This window comes from Lithobates pipiens, unplaced genomic scaffold (assembly GCF_037356315.1).
Source record: "Lithobates pipiens isolate NorthernLeopardFrog02 unplaced genomic scaffold, aLitPip1_a1.2 Scaffold_23, whole genome shotgun sequence".
Lineage (NCBI taxonomy): Eukaryota > Metazoa > Chordata > Amphibia > Anura > Ranidae > Lithobates > Lithobates pipiens.
This window is the reverse complement of record NW_027507785.1, coordinates 169,875,554-169,892,960: the sequence shown is the minus strand read 5'-3', so window position 1 is coordinate 169,892,960 and position 17,407 is coordinate 169,875,554. Positions and strand designations below refer to the sequence as shown.

At 43.9% G+C, this 17,407-nt stretch overlaps 1 protein-coding gene across 1 annotated transcript in view; it reads left to right on the top strand.

The window, feature by feature from the left end:
- Positions 1–2,200: 2,200 nt before the first annotated feature.
- FOXRED2 (FAD dependent oxidoreductase domain containing 2) overlaps positions 2,201–17,407 on the top strand; it is a 46,142-nt gene continuing 30,935 nt past the window's right edge. Inside the window, exons 1-5 of the mRNA XM_077452593.1 lie at positions 2,201–2,445; positions 2,556–2,668; positions 8,042–8,536; positions 13,320–13,571; positions 13,720–14,001. Coding sequence (XP_077308719.1) covers positions 2,637–2,668; positions 8,042–8,536; positions 13,320–13,571; positions 13,720–14,001 — 1,061 coding nt within the window. The 5' untranslated portion in view covers positions 2,201–2,445; positions 2,556–2,636. The remainder of the gene's footprint in view (positions 2,446–2,555; positions 2,669–8,041; positions 8,537–13,319; positions 13,572–13,719; positions 14,002–17,407) is intronic.

Here is a 17,407-nt window from a genome sequence, read left to right as displayed (position 1 = left end):
CCGCACACTCTCTGACCATCTACTGTATCATGTATGCAGTTTCTTAACATCTACTGTACTATATCTGCAGTCTCTGACCATCCCCTGTACCATGTGCTCAGACACTCTGACCATCTCCTGTACTATGTCTGCAGTCTCTGATCATTTCCTGTATCATGTATGCAGTCTCTGACCATCTCCTGTACTATGTCTGCAGTCTCTGACCATTCCCTGTACTATGTCTGCAGTCTCTGACCATCTACTGTACCACGTCTGCACACTCTCTGACCATCTACTGTATCATGTATGCAGTTCCTTAACATCTACTGTACTATATTTGCAGTCTCTGACCATCTCCTGTACCATGTGCTGAGACACTCTGGCCATCTCCTGTATTATGTATGCAGTCTCTGACCATCTCCTGTACTATGTCTGCAGTCTCTGACCATCTCCTGTACTATGTCTGCAGTCTCTGACCATCTCCTGTACTATGTCTGCAGTCTCTGACCATCTCCTGTACTATGTCTGCAGTCTCTGACCATCTCCTGTACTATGTCTGCAGTCTCTGACCATCTCCTGTACTATGTCTGCAGTCTCTGACCATCTCCTGTACAATGTCTGCAGTCTCTGACCATCTCCTGTATAATGTCTGCAGTCTCTGACCATCACCTGTATAATGTCTGCAGTCTCTGACCATCTCCTGTATAATGTCTGCAGTCTCTGACCATCTCCTGTAAAATTTCTGCAGTCTCTGACCATCTCCTGTATAATGTCTGCAGTCTTTGACCATTTTTTGTATCATGTCTGCAGTCTCTGACCATCTCCTGTACTATGTCTGCAGTCTGATAATTTCCTGTATCATGTATGCAGTCTCTGGCCATCTCCTGTATCATGTTTGCAGTCTCTGACCATCTCCTGTACTATGTCTGCAGTCTCTGACCATTCCCTGTACTATGTCTGCAGTCTCTGACCATCTCCTGTACCAGGTCCGCACACTCTCTGACCATCTACTGCATCATGTATGCAGTTTCTTAACATCTACTGTACTATATCTGCAGTCTCTGACCATTCCCTGTACCATGTGCTCAGACACTCTGACCATCTCCTGTATTATGTATGCAGTCTCTGACCATCTCCTATACTATGTCTGCAGTCTCTGACCATCTCCTGTACCATGTATGCAGTCTCTGACCATCTTTTGTACCATGTCCGCACACTCTCCATCTCTTGCATGATGTATGCAGTTTCTTACCATCTCCTGTAGCATGTTTGCAGTCTCTGGCAATCTCTTGTTTTATGTCTGTAGCCTCTGATCATCTCTTGTATTATGGCAGCGCAGTCTCCTAGTCTAATATAGGATGAAACGAGAGCCACCAAGCTGGAGCTCAGAGAGGACCATCTAACTGAGCCCTGCATGGTGGACCTGAGTGGTGGTCAGTGACAGCGTAGCAAGGCCTGTCTAAAGGGGATCACTGATGTAGGGGCAGTGAATATAGTAAGGTAAAGGGGCACTGATATAGAGGTTACCCCTTATATCAGTAGCTCCCCCCCCCCACCTTACCTTATTGCATTCACTCTGCAGAAGGTGCTCTATGGTGACCAGAGTCACTCCCCCCCCCCCCCCATACAATACGTATACATACTTAGGCTCATGTATCATGCACCGCCAATGCCTTACAGGAAAATTACACTGGGAGGCTCCCCACCAAACATTACATACTACATATACACTATATTGTACATTACACACACCTGCACTATTTGCAATTGGCTACACCCACAATTCAACGCTGCGCTTGCTGCGTTACTACTTCCCTAGGGCACACAGAGGTGTCCCAGGTATTTTACAATCTCATAGTCTATGCTACACAAAAAATGCTAAGCCCTGCTGAAGTGTTCGGGTTTGGCTTGAAGAAAAGGTGGCAACCCTATACCCAGAAGACGCAGCGACGAAGACAGAAGATCTCTGCGGAGGAGGAAGAGGAAGATTAGGAGAAAGTGCCTAGCAACAGGCATTTCTGGTAAGTAAAAAAAAAAAATTTTTTTCATTTTTATATTTTTTTGTAATTTTTAATATTTTTTTTTGTTTTCAGGGTGGCCCTCCACTTTAAGTGCACAGCATGAAGGTGAATGATAGAAAACCTCTTTATACAGACGGCCAGTAGGAGTCGCTCTTAGCCCTCTGAATAGCTGTGCCTTGAAAGCAGAACACCACGTGACATCAGTCCATCCTCACATTGGATAGAGTTTTGCTGTACGGAAATGAATGGAGCGATGAAGGCAGATCATAATAAAGGGACAGGGCACCGATTTCTGTATTCTGCGGATTTATGTGATCGTTGTGTTGTTATAGCTGAGGTGTATGAGATCAGTGGTGAGCTGTGATGACCAGGATCTGCCCTCCAGGAGAGCTGTCATTGTGGAGGCTGCAGGATTTATGCTGAGATGATGTGACAGCCAGTGATGGTGATTAGACCTCCTCTGTCATCTGTTACTATTCCTTTTCATGTTTGTCATAGAGAGTTTCTGATACTGGAATGGAACTGATTTGTCTCATTTCATTTGTTTTTCTCTAGAAACTCTCCCAAATCTCACATTCTTCTGTCATATGAGGGGCTTATTCATTCCTTGGCGTTTATAGGTTGGAACTGCGATGAATGATCACTTTATCTGAGGTTATGTATGAGAGGTGAGTAGCAACAGAGCAACAAAAATATTGACATTTGTTTTATATTAAAGCTGAACTCCGGAAAGTACTCAAGACTGTATAGTGTAGATGTCCGGTAACTCCTATCAGATCTGTTTATATGAGTACTGATATGAGTACTGATATGAGTACTGATATGAGTACCGATATGAGAACCAATATCAGTTCTGGCATGAGTACCGATATGAGAACTGATAGTACCAATATGAGTACCGATATGAGAACTGATAGTACCAATATGAGTACCGATATGAATACTGATATGAGTACCCATATGAGTTCTGATATGAGTGCCGATATGAGTACCGATATGAGTTCTGATATGAGTACTGATATAAGTACCGATATGAGTACCGATATCAGTTCTGGCATGAGTACCGATATGAATACTGATATGAGTTCTGATATGTATACCGATATGAGTATTGATATGAGTACCGATATGAGTACCGATATGAGTACTGATATGAGTTATGATATGAGTACCAATATGATTACTGATATGAGTACCGATATGAGTACTGATATGAGAACCCATATGAGTTCTGATATGAATAATGATATGAGTACTGATATGAGTTCTGACATGAGTACTGATAAAAGTTGCGATATGAGTATTGATATGAGTACTGATATGAGTTCTGATATGAGTACCAATATGAGTAGCGATTTGAGTACTGATATGAGTACCTAAACAACTCCCAGAGAAGAATGGTCACCTGCTCTTGTTTTGTCTTTAAGCAGAGAAGCGCAATATCTCACATGATGTCTGGGGGTTGGGGTTTTATGACAAATTACCAGAGCAGTTAACATTACAACACAATTATGAGATACACTGACTAATACCAGAACACATAATATTATGCATAAAGAATATGGTGTAGCTAAGCTTAGTAATCAATCGACTATTAACTTCAGCTTGTTCAATTAAGCTTTGCCAATAAAGGCTGGGTTCACATTGGTGCAACAAACGCTCCAACATTGGGAGCTCATGTCGCATGACGTATGAAAATCAATGTTTCCCTATGGGAGCCGTCTTAAAGGGTCCGACACAAGTCGGTCTGACTTTGAAAATGCTCCCTGCACTACTTTGGTATGACTTTGATCCTACTTCAGCCCATTGAATATCATTGAAGTCGGATCGCTGTCTTGCCTGATCCGACTTTGGCATGCGACTTGTGCTCTGATGATCTTGAGTCCCCCTCCATGCTAAATTTTAAATAAAAAACTGGCATGGACTTCCCCCCAAGAGCACACCAGGCCCTTCGGTCTGACATGGATTGTAAGGGGAACTCCACAGTCCACACCAGACCCTTATCCGAGCATGTAGACCGGCAGGGCAGTAAAGGGGTTGGGGACGAGCGAGCGCACTGCGGCCCCCCTACCCCAAAGCACCTTGTCTCCATGTTGATGAGGACAAGGACCTCTTCTCCTTAAAATCCATACAGACCGAAGGACCTGGTATGCCCTTGGAGGGGGAACCCATGCCAGTTTTTTATTTAAAACTTGGCGTGGAGTTCCCTCAAGATTCATACCAAACACAGTGCCTGGTATTGGCGGGGATCCAAGTTGTTTCCCTGTTCATTGAAGTTGGACATGTCTCTGACTTCAAGTCGCAGGGCAAAGTCGGATCCAAAGTAGGACGAGTGTCGTCTTGCACCAGTGTGAACCCGGCCAAAACCTGGAAGCTGAGTGGTTACTATGACAGCTGCACCAGATTCTGAGTGCACCAGTTTTAGTAAATCTCTCCCTTTATATCTCTCCTAAACATACAAATATGTTTGAAATGGGCTTAAAGTCGCACTAAACCCATCCATTTAATTGTCTTCCCAAAACAGTTATATTGAAGGTATGCCATGATTGACAACTGTCATCTGTCCCACCCTTGTAACCCTCTGTTCATCTGCTCTATCACTGTACTGTACTGTGCTCTTTTGTCTCACCGTTGTACCCTCTTACTCATCTGCCCCACCACTGCACCTCTGCCCCACCACTGTACCCTCTTCTCATCTATGATATGTGTGATATGCAGAGTGGTGCAAGGAAGCAGAGATGAGACACATCTGCCTGTCCTGGCACACTCATCCCCATTGATCCACCACTCACATCCAGCCCATGTGCTTGTATGTGATGTCACAAACAAGCATCTGGAATGGATGCACAATGATAAGCTCAGGTCAGGGGCATTTTCTGAAACAGTGGGCCTGTATGCAAGATCAAGCCCCCGCAGCTGAGGCTTAAAGGTACACAGAGTGCAGGGGTTCAGTAGTAAGTGACCCAAAGTTCAGGGGTCGGGTGTAAGTGACGCAGAGTTCAGAGGTTGGTGGTAGTAGATGATGCAGAGCTGAGGGGTCAGTAGTAAGTGACATATACACACAAAACACATAAATATATATAATTTTTTTGTTCAACAAAGTTGCTAGAAGCTCAACAGTAATTTCACAAACTGTCACCTAATTGTGTTTTTCTCAGTCACATGAAAATCCCTTCTTTCTGACATTGGTAGTAGGAACCATCTTTCTCCAGATGGTGGGCAGGGCTAGCAAGACTGTGATTGGCTTTGGCAGTGGCCAATCACGGTCTTCCTCCTCCTGGAAACAGGGACCGCCCCCTAGCAAAACTGCACCCAATCTCTTCCCTATCACAAGAGCTGACGGTCGCAGCTACAACAAAGTTAGATAACCAATCAATGTTTCCCATCTTTTGCAATGTGTGGGGGCACAGTGCCTCCCCTCAGTGCAGGTACAGCATGGGGAATTGTGAGATTGGAATGCATAGTGTCTCACCGACACTTCCCTGCACTGCTCTGCTGATGGAGAGGGAGTCAAGTGCTAGAAAAAAAGGCTTTGCATGCTGCTTGCGCACCAGTGCCGGGGGTTGCCTACCCCTGTGTTAGACCATCAAATGTCTGGTGTCATATTACTTTATTTGTCCCATTACATGTATTCTGATGGTAAGGCATTCCACCCACTGTATTCTTTAAAAAAAAAAAATCAAAATGAGTTTATATAGTGTGATTTATTGGTGGATAGGAGGGTTTAGCGCATTGTTGAGCTGCACACAGGGTAATGTGCATTGGGGACAGAACAGGCAGACTTAGGGTGACAAATACCACATTTTGGATAAGGCCAGTTGTCTAAAGCAGAACATTCACCCATCAACTGTAGGCAGTATGGGGTTTATTTACTAAAGGTAAGTCGGCTAGTCACTTTACCTGGGAATTTTCCTACAGCTTAATGAATAATGCGGTGTACACACGAGCGGATTGTATGGCATACTTAGTCCGTCATACAATCCGACGGACAGTCCGTCATACTTTCCACTGAACGGACTTGACCGCACACGGATAGCCAAACAGTCCGACGAAAGCTTGCGCGATGACGTGTACAGCACGTACTACGGGACTAGAAATAGGAAGTCCAATACACAGCAAAGCACCTTTCCGCCGTGTAAATCCTTTCTGAGCATGCGCCATTCTTAGTCCGTCGAACTAGCCTACTGACGAGCGGATTGTCCGCTGAAACCAAAGTACGACGGACAGAATTTCCAAAAATCCGAAATACTTAGTACGCCAGACTGCACGCTGAAAAAGTCGGCTGAAGCCCACACACGAGCGGACTGTCCGCTGAAATGTGTTTCGGCGGACTAAGTAGGCCATACAGTCCGCCCGTGTGTACGCGGCATGAGGTGAAGCTGTGCTGACTTCCATCATTCTATCATGCTCAAGCAAAAAATACTGGTTTTTTTTCCATGCACGTTATTGGGTATTCTTTGCAAATCAATTTTGATCACATTCACTAAGCTAAGGGAAAATTCCCTTGCAAAGTGAGCTGCCTGTTTGCCTTTAGTAAACCTGCCTCTTTGTGTTATATGCTGATATCTGTGTCATCAGAAACACTACAACAATGTTGTAGAGTTAGTGAAATGAACTGTACCAAATGTTATCAGGGACAAATTTTGTCCAATGCAGTACTGAACAGTGTCTTCTGTTATTCTGACCACTATGGGTATATTCCATGAAAAAATATACATATAGCTGGCGTGACAACATTTTTGATACAGGCATATTGTACATACAACTAAACAGATCCTGAATGTCCTACGTATAACATAAAAGATAACTGGCTGTTTTTTCTGATAAATCATAAAAAATAAAAAGACATGTATTTCTTGCAAAGACTAGGTGCATTATTACATGCCTTTGTCTGTGTTTTAAAGTGGTTGTAAACCTCAGGCATGAAATATGAACACAGCATATGCCTCTATAGTGTGTACTTGTCTCAATTAGGAACACTAAGTGTCATTTCTCTATGCTGCTTCATTCCTCTGCTATCAGCATGAATCACTTCTGACAAGTTTTCCTGACACCAAAAGAAAAATGGTGACGGGAGGGATCTCTAGTAGATTGACAGCCTCAGCTCTGTTCCTGTAAGCTGTGTGGAGGGGAGGCGTCTCCCTTCTCTCCAATAAGCCCTCAGTGCTCTCCTCACTGAGCTCTGCAGAGTGTAATTTCAGCTCTCCGTCCCTTTTTTCTGAACGCTCAGACAAGCTATTTAAATTCTGCACTTTCAACAGATGTATAAAAGAGAAGACTGCAGATAGACTGGTACAACGTATGTAGGGGGATTTGTTTCATCTCTGTATATCACCTGAGGCCAGTCACTTCACTGGGTATATGTACAGGTTTACAACCACTTTAAAGTCTAACTGTAGCCAAAACATAAAAATCAGCCCAAGGGACATTACTTCCAGTCAGTAGGATGTATCCCTTGTGCCGTTGTCTATTCTGTTAGCAGAAATCCTCCCCCATTCATGACATTCCTCACCCCCACTGTCATAATCTTCCAGTGTGGCGTGGGTATTAGAACTGTGGGAACTTTCACAGGTGCTCATCAAGAGAGCCCGATGAGTGCCTTTTCCATTCAGCTGCTCTGTTCAAATTTGACATACTACAGCTCCTGTGGATTAAATGGGATCTATGAACGGATGACAGCAGATGATTAAAGGGTCTGCCCTCTCCATTCAAAGATCCTGTTTCATTCATAGAATAGATCATTCATAATAGAGCCTGTTACAGCCCCTTTTATTAACCCTCATCACTCTTGAAATTTATGACATGGTAATGGATGGAGGAGGATTTCTGCTAACAGAAGAAGCATAAGCTGACTGTAAGTTACGTCCCTTGTGCTGATTTTTCAGTTTTTTCTTTTGATTGCACTTAGGCCTTAATGCATAAGCAGTGCATGATGTCATAAGAGGTATCATGGTGCATATCAATTGCTGTTTTCTCACTGAAAATAATATTCATGTTTCAAGATATTTGTGTGCTGTAACTTAACATTTTTTATTGTGCAGAATGCAGTTTATGCAGATGATATTTCTTTTAAGCCTTCCACCGGTTTTCTCAAAGCTACACTCCTATGATTACTGTGTCCTTGGAGCTGGTCCTGGAGGGCTTCAGATTGCAAAGTTTCTTGAAGATTCTGGGAGGGATTATGTAGTCTTTGAAAGGAACCATAGACCTGGTAGCTTCTTTTTTAATCTTCCACGGCACCGTAAATTAATTAGCATAAACAAACAATTTACTGGCCGGAAAAACAAAGAATTTAATTTTCGTCATGACTGGAATTCTCTGCTAAGCAAAGATGAACGGTTGCTTTTTGGGCAATATTCACATGATTTCTTTCCGCATGCGGATGATATGGTGAGGTATTTACAAAATTTCAGTATTGGAATCAATGTGCGTTATGGAACAGATATCAAAAACATCAGGATAGAAACCAACCCAAAAGCATGGAATGGACATCTATTTCTACTTATGGATCAAACAGGACAACAACATGACTGCAAGTAAGCTAAAACAAATATAGCCTAGAAAGTCAAATGATTGAAAAAATATAACTCTTATAAGAGAAGCTCTGCTATATCAGTTACTTTAAATATAATTAACTAAAAATAATATATCTAAAAATAGATATGTAGGCTTTGATCAGTGTGTCTTTAATGTGACATGTCTTTTTTAGCTTCATTGCTTCCAGGATAAGGGTCTAGTATAAGTTAATAGAATTCCTGACTGCTTTGTTTACAATCAGAATGAAGCGACAGGGAGCTGTCATTTTGCCAGCAATTTAACCACTTGCGGAACCCCCAGCCTGCAATGTACTACGATCAGGCTACCTGCATAGGCAAAGTGACGTACCCGTACATTTCTGCTTGCTTCTGGGTTTAGTGTGCCCCCCTGCCAACACCCACTGTAATTGTACACAGCGGAAGCATGTGAGCAAGTCCTGGCCAATCATTCATTGCCATGACCTGCTGATCGGCAGTGTGCAATCCCAGCCCGGAGCCCCCTGTTGGGCCCTTAGGCATACATTTAACCCCTTGATTGTCCTAGATGTTAACCCCTTCTTAGCAAATGTCAATAGAAGAATGGCAGGTTATAGTATTAGCACTGATCACTGTGTTAATGTCGCTGGTGATGTCAGTGGCACTAGTCAGTTCTCACCCCCACCCCCCCCCCCCCGTGTCGGTTAGTGTCAGATTGTCTTCTGTACTATCGCAGTCCCATGATAAGTCGATAAGTCCCTGATTGCCGCCATTAGTTGTATAAATAAAAAAAAATCCTGTATACCATAGTTTGTAGGTGGTATATTTTTCACCCAAATATTAATATACACGTACTGGGATTTTTTTTATCAAAGAGATGTGGCAGAATACATTTTGAACAAAATTTATGAAGAAATTAGATTTTCTTTTTTTCTTTATTATTGGATGTGTTTTGTAGCAGAAAGTAAAAAATATTGTTTTTTTTTTCAGAATTTTCTTTCTTTTTTCTTCTTTTTTGTTTGGTTATAGTGTTGCATGAGCATGCAATTACCAGTTAAATTAGTACAGTGCTAAAAAGCAAAAAATGGCCTGGTCGTGAAAAGGGTGAAAACTTGAGTTTAAGTAGTTAAACAAACTTTTCCTTGTAAATGTCAGTGTTGCTGTAGTAGGTTGTATACATCATATAACACAACTCCAGTGGATGAGCACACACTGGTAAATGCCAACTTCTTATTTCATAATTTAAAATATCAAACCACATCCCCAGCACAACAAGAGAGGAAAAGCTGTTAACATGTTTCATGCCGTTAAGTGCCTAATCATAGCTGCTATGCTTAGGTGTGTGAAACACATTAGCAGCTTCTCTTCTCTTGTTACACAATGGATGTGGTTTTACATGTTATAGGGATGGAATAAAGAGGTTGGCATTTACACGTGCGCAATTACAGTATCTCACAAAAGTGAGTACACCCCTCACATTTTTGTAAATATTTTATTATATCTTTTCATGTGACAACACTGAAGAAACGACAGTTTGCTACAATGTAAAGTAGTGAGTGTACAGCTTGTATAACAGTGTAAATTTGCTGTCCCCTCAAAATCACTGAACACACAGCCATTATTGTCTAAACCGCTGGCAACAAAAGTGAATACACCCCTAAGGGAAAATGTCCAAATAGGGCCCAATTATCAATTTTCCCTCCCCGGTGTCATGTGACTTTTTAGTGTTACAAGGTCTCGGGTATGAATGAGGAGCAGGTGTGTTAAATTTGGTGTTATCGCTCTCACTCTCTCATACTGGTCACTGGAAGTTCAACATGGCAACTCATGACAAAGAACTCTCTAAGGATCTGAAAAAAAGAATTTGCTCTATATTAAGATGGTCTAGGCCAGTGATGGCGAACCTTGGCACTCCAGATGTTTTTGAACTACATTTCCCATGAAGCTCATGCACTCTGAAGTGTAGCCGAGCATCATGGGAAATGTAGTTCCAAAACACCTGGGGTGCCAAGGTTCGCCATCACTGGTCTAGGCTATAAGAAGATTGCCAAGACCCTGAAACTGAGCTGCATCATGGTGGCCAAGAACATACAGCGGTTTAACAGGACAGGTTCTCTCAGATCAGGCCTCATCATGATCAACCAAAGAAGCTGAGTGCATGTGTTCAGCGTCATATCCAGAGGTTGTCTTTGGAAAATAGACATTGCCAGCATTGCTGCAGAGGTTGAAGGGGTGAGGGGTCAGCCTGTCAATGCTCAGACCATACGCCGCACGCTGCATCAAATTGGTCTGCATGGCTGTTGTCCCAGAAGGAAGCCTCTTTTAAAGATGATGCACAAGAAAGCCCACAAACAGTCTGCTGAAGACAAGCAGACTAAGGTCATGAATTACTGGATGGTGTCAAGCGTGTGTGGCCGCAACCAGGTAAGGAGTACAAAGACAAGTGTGTCAATCCTACAGTCAAGCATGGTTGTGGGAGTGTCATGGTCTGGGGCTGCATGAGTGCTGCCACCAGTGGGGAGCTACAGTTTATTGAGGGAACCATGAATGCCAACATGCACTGTGACATACTAAAGCAGAGCATTATCCCCTCCCTTTGGGCCGCAGGGCAGTATTCCAACATGATAGCAACGCCAAACACACCTTCAAGATGACCACTGCCTTGCTAAAGAAGCTGAGGGTAAAGGTGATGGACTGGCCAAGCATGTCTCCAGACCTAAACCCTATTGAGCATCTGTGGGGCATCCTTAAATGGAAGGTGGAGGAACGCAAGGTCTCTAACATCCACCAGCTCCATGATGTCATCATGGAGGAGTGGAAGAGGACTCCAGAGGAAACCTGTGAAGCTCTGGGGCACAAGAGGGTTAAGGCAGTGCTGGAAAATAATGGTGACCACACAAAATATTGACACTTTGGACCCAATTTAGACATTTTCACTTAGGGGTGTACTCACTTTTGTTGCCAGCAGTTTAGACAATAATGGCTGTGTGTTGAGTTATTTTGAGGGGACAGCAAATTTACACTGTTATACAAGTTCTACACTCACTACTTTACATTGTAGTACAGTGTCATTTCTTTAGTATTGTCACATGAAAAGATATATTAAAATATTCACAAACAAACGTGAGGGGTGTACTCATTTTTGTGAGATAATGTATCTACTGTATCTGCTGCAGTAATGAGCTGGACCTACACTTGGACTGTGTGGTACGAGCTGCTCATGGCACCACCTAGAGCGGTACTTTGTATTATATAAACAATACAGATGCGCCACTTCACAGGCAGGGTGAGGGCATCTCCCAGATATAATATTTAATGACGTTTTGCATTTTTAATGTTTTATTTTAAGCATTACTAAAATAACCTCCCTCAGCCATACAACATTTTTAAATTTTTGCTTTGGTAAATATTCCCCATGGCAGTACCCAGCACCTCATGCCGTTTTACAGTTCCCTGCCTGTTAACCTAGAAAATAGTCAGAACAGTTGTTTCACATTTGGTTCCCACTGAATTTTATTGGGTTTCAGAATTGACACCCTAACTTTAGCCATGTTCGCTGAACTCTGCTCGAACTGAACCCGGGTATGTTCAGCTCATCAGTAGTACTGATGTCACCTTTGTAATATATATATAACAAAGCTACTGTGTCTTGTATTAAAGTATGATTTATTTCCAAGTTGTATATACTCGAGTATAGGCCGACCCGAATATAAGCCGAGGCCCCCAATTTACCCCCAAAAAACTGGAAAACTTATTGACTCGTGTATAAGCCGAGGGTGAGACATGGCTGTCCATCCCTGTGTGTCCGTCCATCCCTGTGTGTGTGTCCGTCCATCCATCCCTGTGTGTGTGTCCATCCATCCATCCATCCCTGTGTGTGTGTCCGTCCATCCATCCCTGTGTGTGTATCCATCCATCCATCCATCCCTGTGTGTGTGTGTGTGTGTGTGTGTGTGTGTGTATTCATCCATCCATCCATCCCTGTGTGTGTGTGTGTGTGTGTGTGTGTGTATCCATCCATCCATCCATCCATCCCTGTGTGTGTGTGTGTGTGTGTGTGTGTGTATCCATCCATCCATCCCTGTGTGTGTGTGTGTGTGTGTATCCATCCATCCATCCATCCATCCCTGTGTGTGTGTGTGTGTGTGTGTGTGTGTGTCCGTGCAGCCTTGTGTGTGTGTCCAGCCTACCTGTGTCCCAAGCCTCCGTCCCGAGCCGCCGTCGTCCCGAGCCTCCTCCGTCCCGTGCCTCCTCCGTCCCGTGTCGTGCCGATGGATCGCCGCTCCAGGATCGCCGCTCTTCTCGGCGGCCATTCTACAATTCAAAAGCCGCGCCTCCGCCTCCGCCTGTGATAGGCGGAACACTGAATTTCCCAGCAGCCTGTGTTCCGCCTATCACGGACATCCTCTCATACTCGTCCGTAGTATGAGAATGAACGGATGTCCGTGATAGGCGGAACACTGACTGCTGGGAAATTCAGTGTTCCGCCTATCACAGGCGGAGGCGGAGAAGGAGGCGCGGCTTTTGAATTTTAATGTCCGCCGTCTGTCTGCTCGATACGCTGATCGAGCAGTCAGACAGCGGTGACTCGAGTATAAGCCGAGGGGGCACTTTCAGCCTCAAAAAAGAGGCTGAAAATCTCGGCTTATACTCGAGTATATACGGTAATATATACCTACTGGCTCACATAAAGATATGCACATAATCATATTTGCTTGTTTTTATATGTATTTGTGAATAATTTACATTTTGTTGATTTTGTCAGTGTGGATTATCTGTATAATTATTGGTTTCTTGTCTGTTTCAGTGTTTTGTTGGTGGCCAGTGGCTTATCTCTGCCTAATGTGGTAAACTTTCCTGGTGCAGAATATACGGAGGGTTATGAGACTGTGTCTGTAGACCCTCAGAATTTTACGGGACAGAGTGTTCTTATTCTGGGGCGTGGGAACTCTGCATTTGAGACAGCTGACAATATCCTGGGATATACCAATTTTATACACATGCTTGGTCGCTCAAGAGTTCGTCTTTCTTGGTCTACACACTATGTGGGGGATTTAAGGTGAGTGAATTAAATGCCATTAAGTAAAGAACTGAACACTTTTACTAATTGCAGTGTGTAATAAATAAAAATCTATTTTTTTTCCATGGCAGTCATAGATAACAGAACCTTCCAAAAACACTTTCTTCTTTTATGCTTCTTTCTGCAGAGCTATTAACAATGGACTTTTGGACACATACCAGCTGAAGTCCTTGGATGGACTTTTAGAAGGCGATATATCTGACCTGGCATTAGTCCGCGATGAGTCTGGAAAACTCTACGTAACCCATAAGCATTATCTAAAAAATTCTATTAACTCTACAAATAATGACACAATTAATCCTCCTACCATGCTTCCAAAGGATGATCTAGATAACTTTGCAGCTCGAGAACCATATGACCGTGTCATTCGTTGCTTAGGATGGAGATTTGATTTCTCAATATTTGATAAGTAATAAAGAATTATTTCTTCTCTTTATTGATATAGAGCATGATATGAAAAATCATTGTGTGTGTATATTATATAAATATATCATACACACACTCTTCACTAGTTAGAAAGTGACAGCATTTTTAATATCACTCAATTCTAAAATGGCTTGTGTGGTAATTTTGTATACTATTTTTTTCTTAAACGAAAATGGTTTTCCCCTTTAAAACATTTAGATATGAACGATATCTTACTGGCACCTGAAGTTATATAATGTGTGATTTCTTTGAATTTGCTTAATGTATTTTTACAACTTGTATTGTAAAGGTAAACAATTATTATTTGCTATACTATGATGTAGCTTGGCAATCGTAAACATTTATAGACAGCTTATTATATGTGCGTAATTTTGTGCAATAACTTACAAGGTTTAAAGTTCAATTGAACCCTTGTTATTTATTACTGTGATGCCACCAGGTTGCATATACAGTAATACATGAAGGGCTTGTTTACTTCTTTTTTACACTACTAAGTACAGCAGCAAGGGTTAAAATACCCTGTCAAATAGTGTTCCAAGTAATAGTGCCACTCAGGAAATAAATGTGCTGTTGATTACAAAAGTGGAAGTAAACCCATGGATTTAAACAGTTAAAAAAAAAAAAGGTATGCCGGGAATGCTAACTGCACATTGGCTGTGCTCTCAGCCAAACTATCAAACCATCCAATGGCTGGTGTCATAACGAATCACATGTGCAGCACCATAGCAGTTGAAGATTAAGCCTCATGCACACGAGACGCAGTTAAACGCGCGTTCAGATGCAGTTGGACAGTTTTTTCAACTGCACCTGAACTCATTCAATGTTATCCTATGTGTCCATGCACACAGTCTCGTTTTTTTCCGTTTATATGCAGTTGCGTTTAATCTCGTTTTTCCAGAAGCAAAAAAATGCGTTCAGAAACAAAAATTTCTGCGTTTCAGACGCAAAACGCGGTAAAACGCGGCAAAACGCCGCTACCGCGTTTAGCCGCGTTTGCGTTTATATGCGTTTTTAAAGGTGACCTTTTTTTTTACATTAAAAATCTCAAAAATGATTGCAAATGATGAAAAACCATTAGAAAAATATTTTAAACAATTGCAATTGCAAGTGGACAATCCACAACTTGTGGCAAGTGACGTGGCAAGTGGACAATCCACAACTTGTGGCAAGTGACATGGCAGGTGGCAAGTGATGTGGCAAGTGGACAATCCACAACTTGTGGCAAGTGACGTGGCAGGTGAAGTGGCAAGTGACGTGGAAAGTGGACAATAGACAACTTGTGGCAAGTGACCTGGCAGGTGACGCGGCAAGTGACTTGGCAGGTGACGTGGCAAGTGGAAAATCAACAACTTGTGGCAGGTGACTGGCATGTGACGTGGCAAGTGGACAATAGACAACTTGTGGCAGGTGACGTGGCAAGTGACCTGGCAGGTGACGCGGCAAGTGACTTGGCAGGTGACGTGGCAAGTGGAAAATCAACAACTTGTGGCAGGTGACTGGCATGTGACGTGGCAAGTGGACAATCCATAACTTGTGGCAGGTGACGTGGCAAGTGACGTGGCAAGTGGACAATCCACTTGTGGCAGGGGACGTGGCAAGTGACGTGGCAAGTGGACAATCCACTTGTGGAAGGTGATGTGGCAAGTGACGTGGCGAGTGGACAATCCACAACTTGTGTCAGGTGACGTGGCAAGTGGACAATCCACAACTTGTGGCAGGTGATGGGGCAAGTGATGTGGCAAGTGGACAATCCACTTGTGGCAGGGGATGTGGCAAGTGACGTGGCAGGTGATGTGGCAAGTGACGCGGCAAGTAGACAATCCACAACTTGTGGCAGGTGATGTGGCTGGTGACGTGGCAAGTGGACAATCCACAGCTTGTGGCAGGTGGCATGGCAGATGACGTGGAAAGTGGACAATCCACATCTCGTGGCAAGTGACGTGGCAGGTGATGTGGCAAGTGACGTGGCAAGTGGACAATCCACAATTTGTGGCAGGTGACGTGGCAGGTGATGTGGCAAGTGGACAATCCACAACTTGTGGCAGGTGATGCGGCAAGTGATGTGGCAGGTGATGTGACAAGTGGACAATCCACATCTTGTGGCAAGTGACGTGGCAGCTGACGTGGCAAGTGACGTGGCAGGTGACGTGGCAAGTGACATGGCAAGTGGACAATCCACATCTCGTGGCAAGTGACGTGGCAGGTGATGTGGCAAGTGACGTGGCAAGTGGACAATCCACAACTTGTGGCAGGTGACGTGGCAGGTGATGTGGCAAGTGACGTGGCAGCTGACGTGGCAAGTGGACAATCCAAAACTTGTGGCAGGTGACGTGGCAAGTGACGTGGCAGGTGACGTGGCAAGTGATGTGGCAAGTGGACAATCCACAGCATGTGGCAAGTGACGTGGCAAGTGGACAATCCACAACTTGTGGCAGGTGATGTGGCTGGTGACGTGTCAAGTGGACAATCCACAGCTTGTGGCAGGTGGCATGGCAGATGACGTGGAAAGTGGACAATCCACATCTCGTGGCAAGTGACGTGGCAAGTGACGTGGCAAGTGGACAATCCAAAACTTGTGGCAGGTGACGTGGCAAGTGATGTGGCAGGTGACGTGGCAAGTGATGTGGCAAGTGGACAATCCACAGCTTGTGGCAAGTGACGTGGCAAGTGGACAATCCACAACTTGTGGCAGGTGACGTGGCAGGTGACGTGGCAAGTGAACAATCCACAACTTGTGGCAGGTGACGTGGCAAGTGACGTGGCAGGTGATGTGGCAAGTGACGCGGCAAGTAGACAATACACAACTTGTGGCAGGTGATGTGGCTGGTGACGTGGCAAGTGGACAATCCACAGCTTGTGGCAGGTGGCATGGCAGATGACGTGGAAAGTGGACAATCCACATCTCGTGGCAAGTGACGTGGCAGTTGATGTGGCAAGTGACGTGGCAAGTGGACAATCCACAATTTGTGGCAGGTGACGTGGCAGGTGACGTGGCAGGTGATGTGGCAAGTGGACAATCCCCAACTTGTGGCAAGTGACGTGGCAAGTGGACAATCCACAACTTGTGGCAGGTGCCGTGGCAAGTGACACGGCAAATGCAAGTGTACAACTGCTCTCTATGCTGCTGCTGCTCACTCTGATCAAAATAGCAGAAATAGTTTAAAAAAATGCTTTGAGAGCTTGGGGAGGGTCTACATGATGTTATCTTTATAAACGCGTCTAAACGCAAACGCGTCTAAACGCGACATGCAAACGCGGCAAAACGCGCGTTTCTAAACGCGCGTTTCAGCTTTTTTTTAACAGAGGTTTCATCTGCGTCTCGTGTGCATGAGGCCTAAACAGAGGCAAAGATGGCAGCTTCCTTGGCTGAATACGATAGGGGAGTTTAC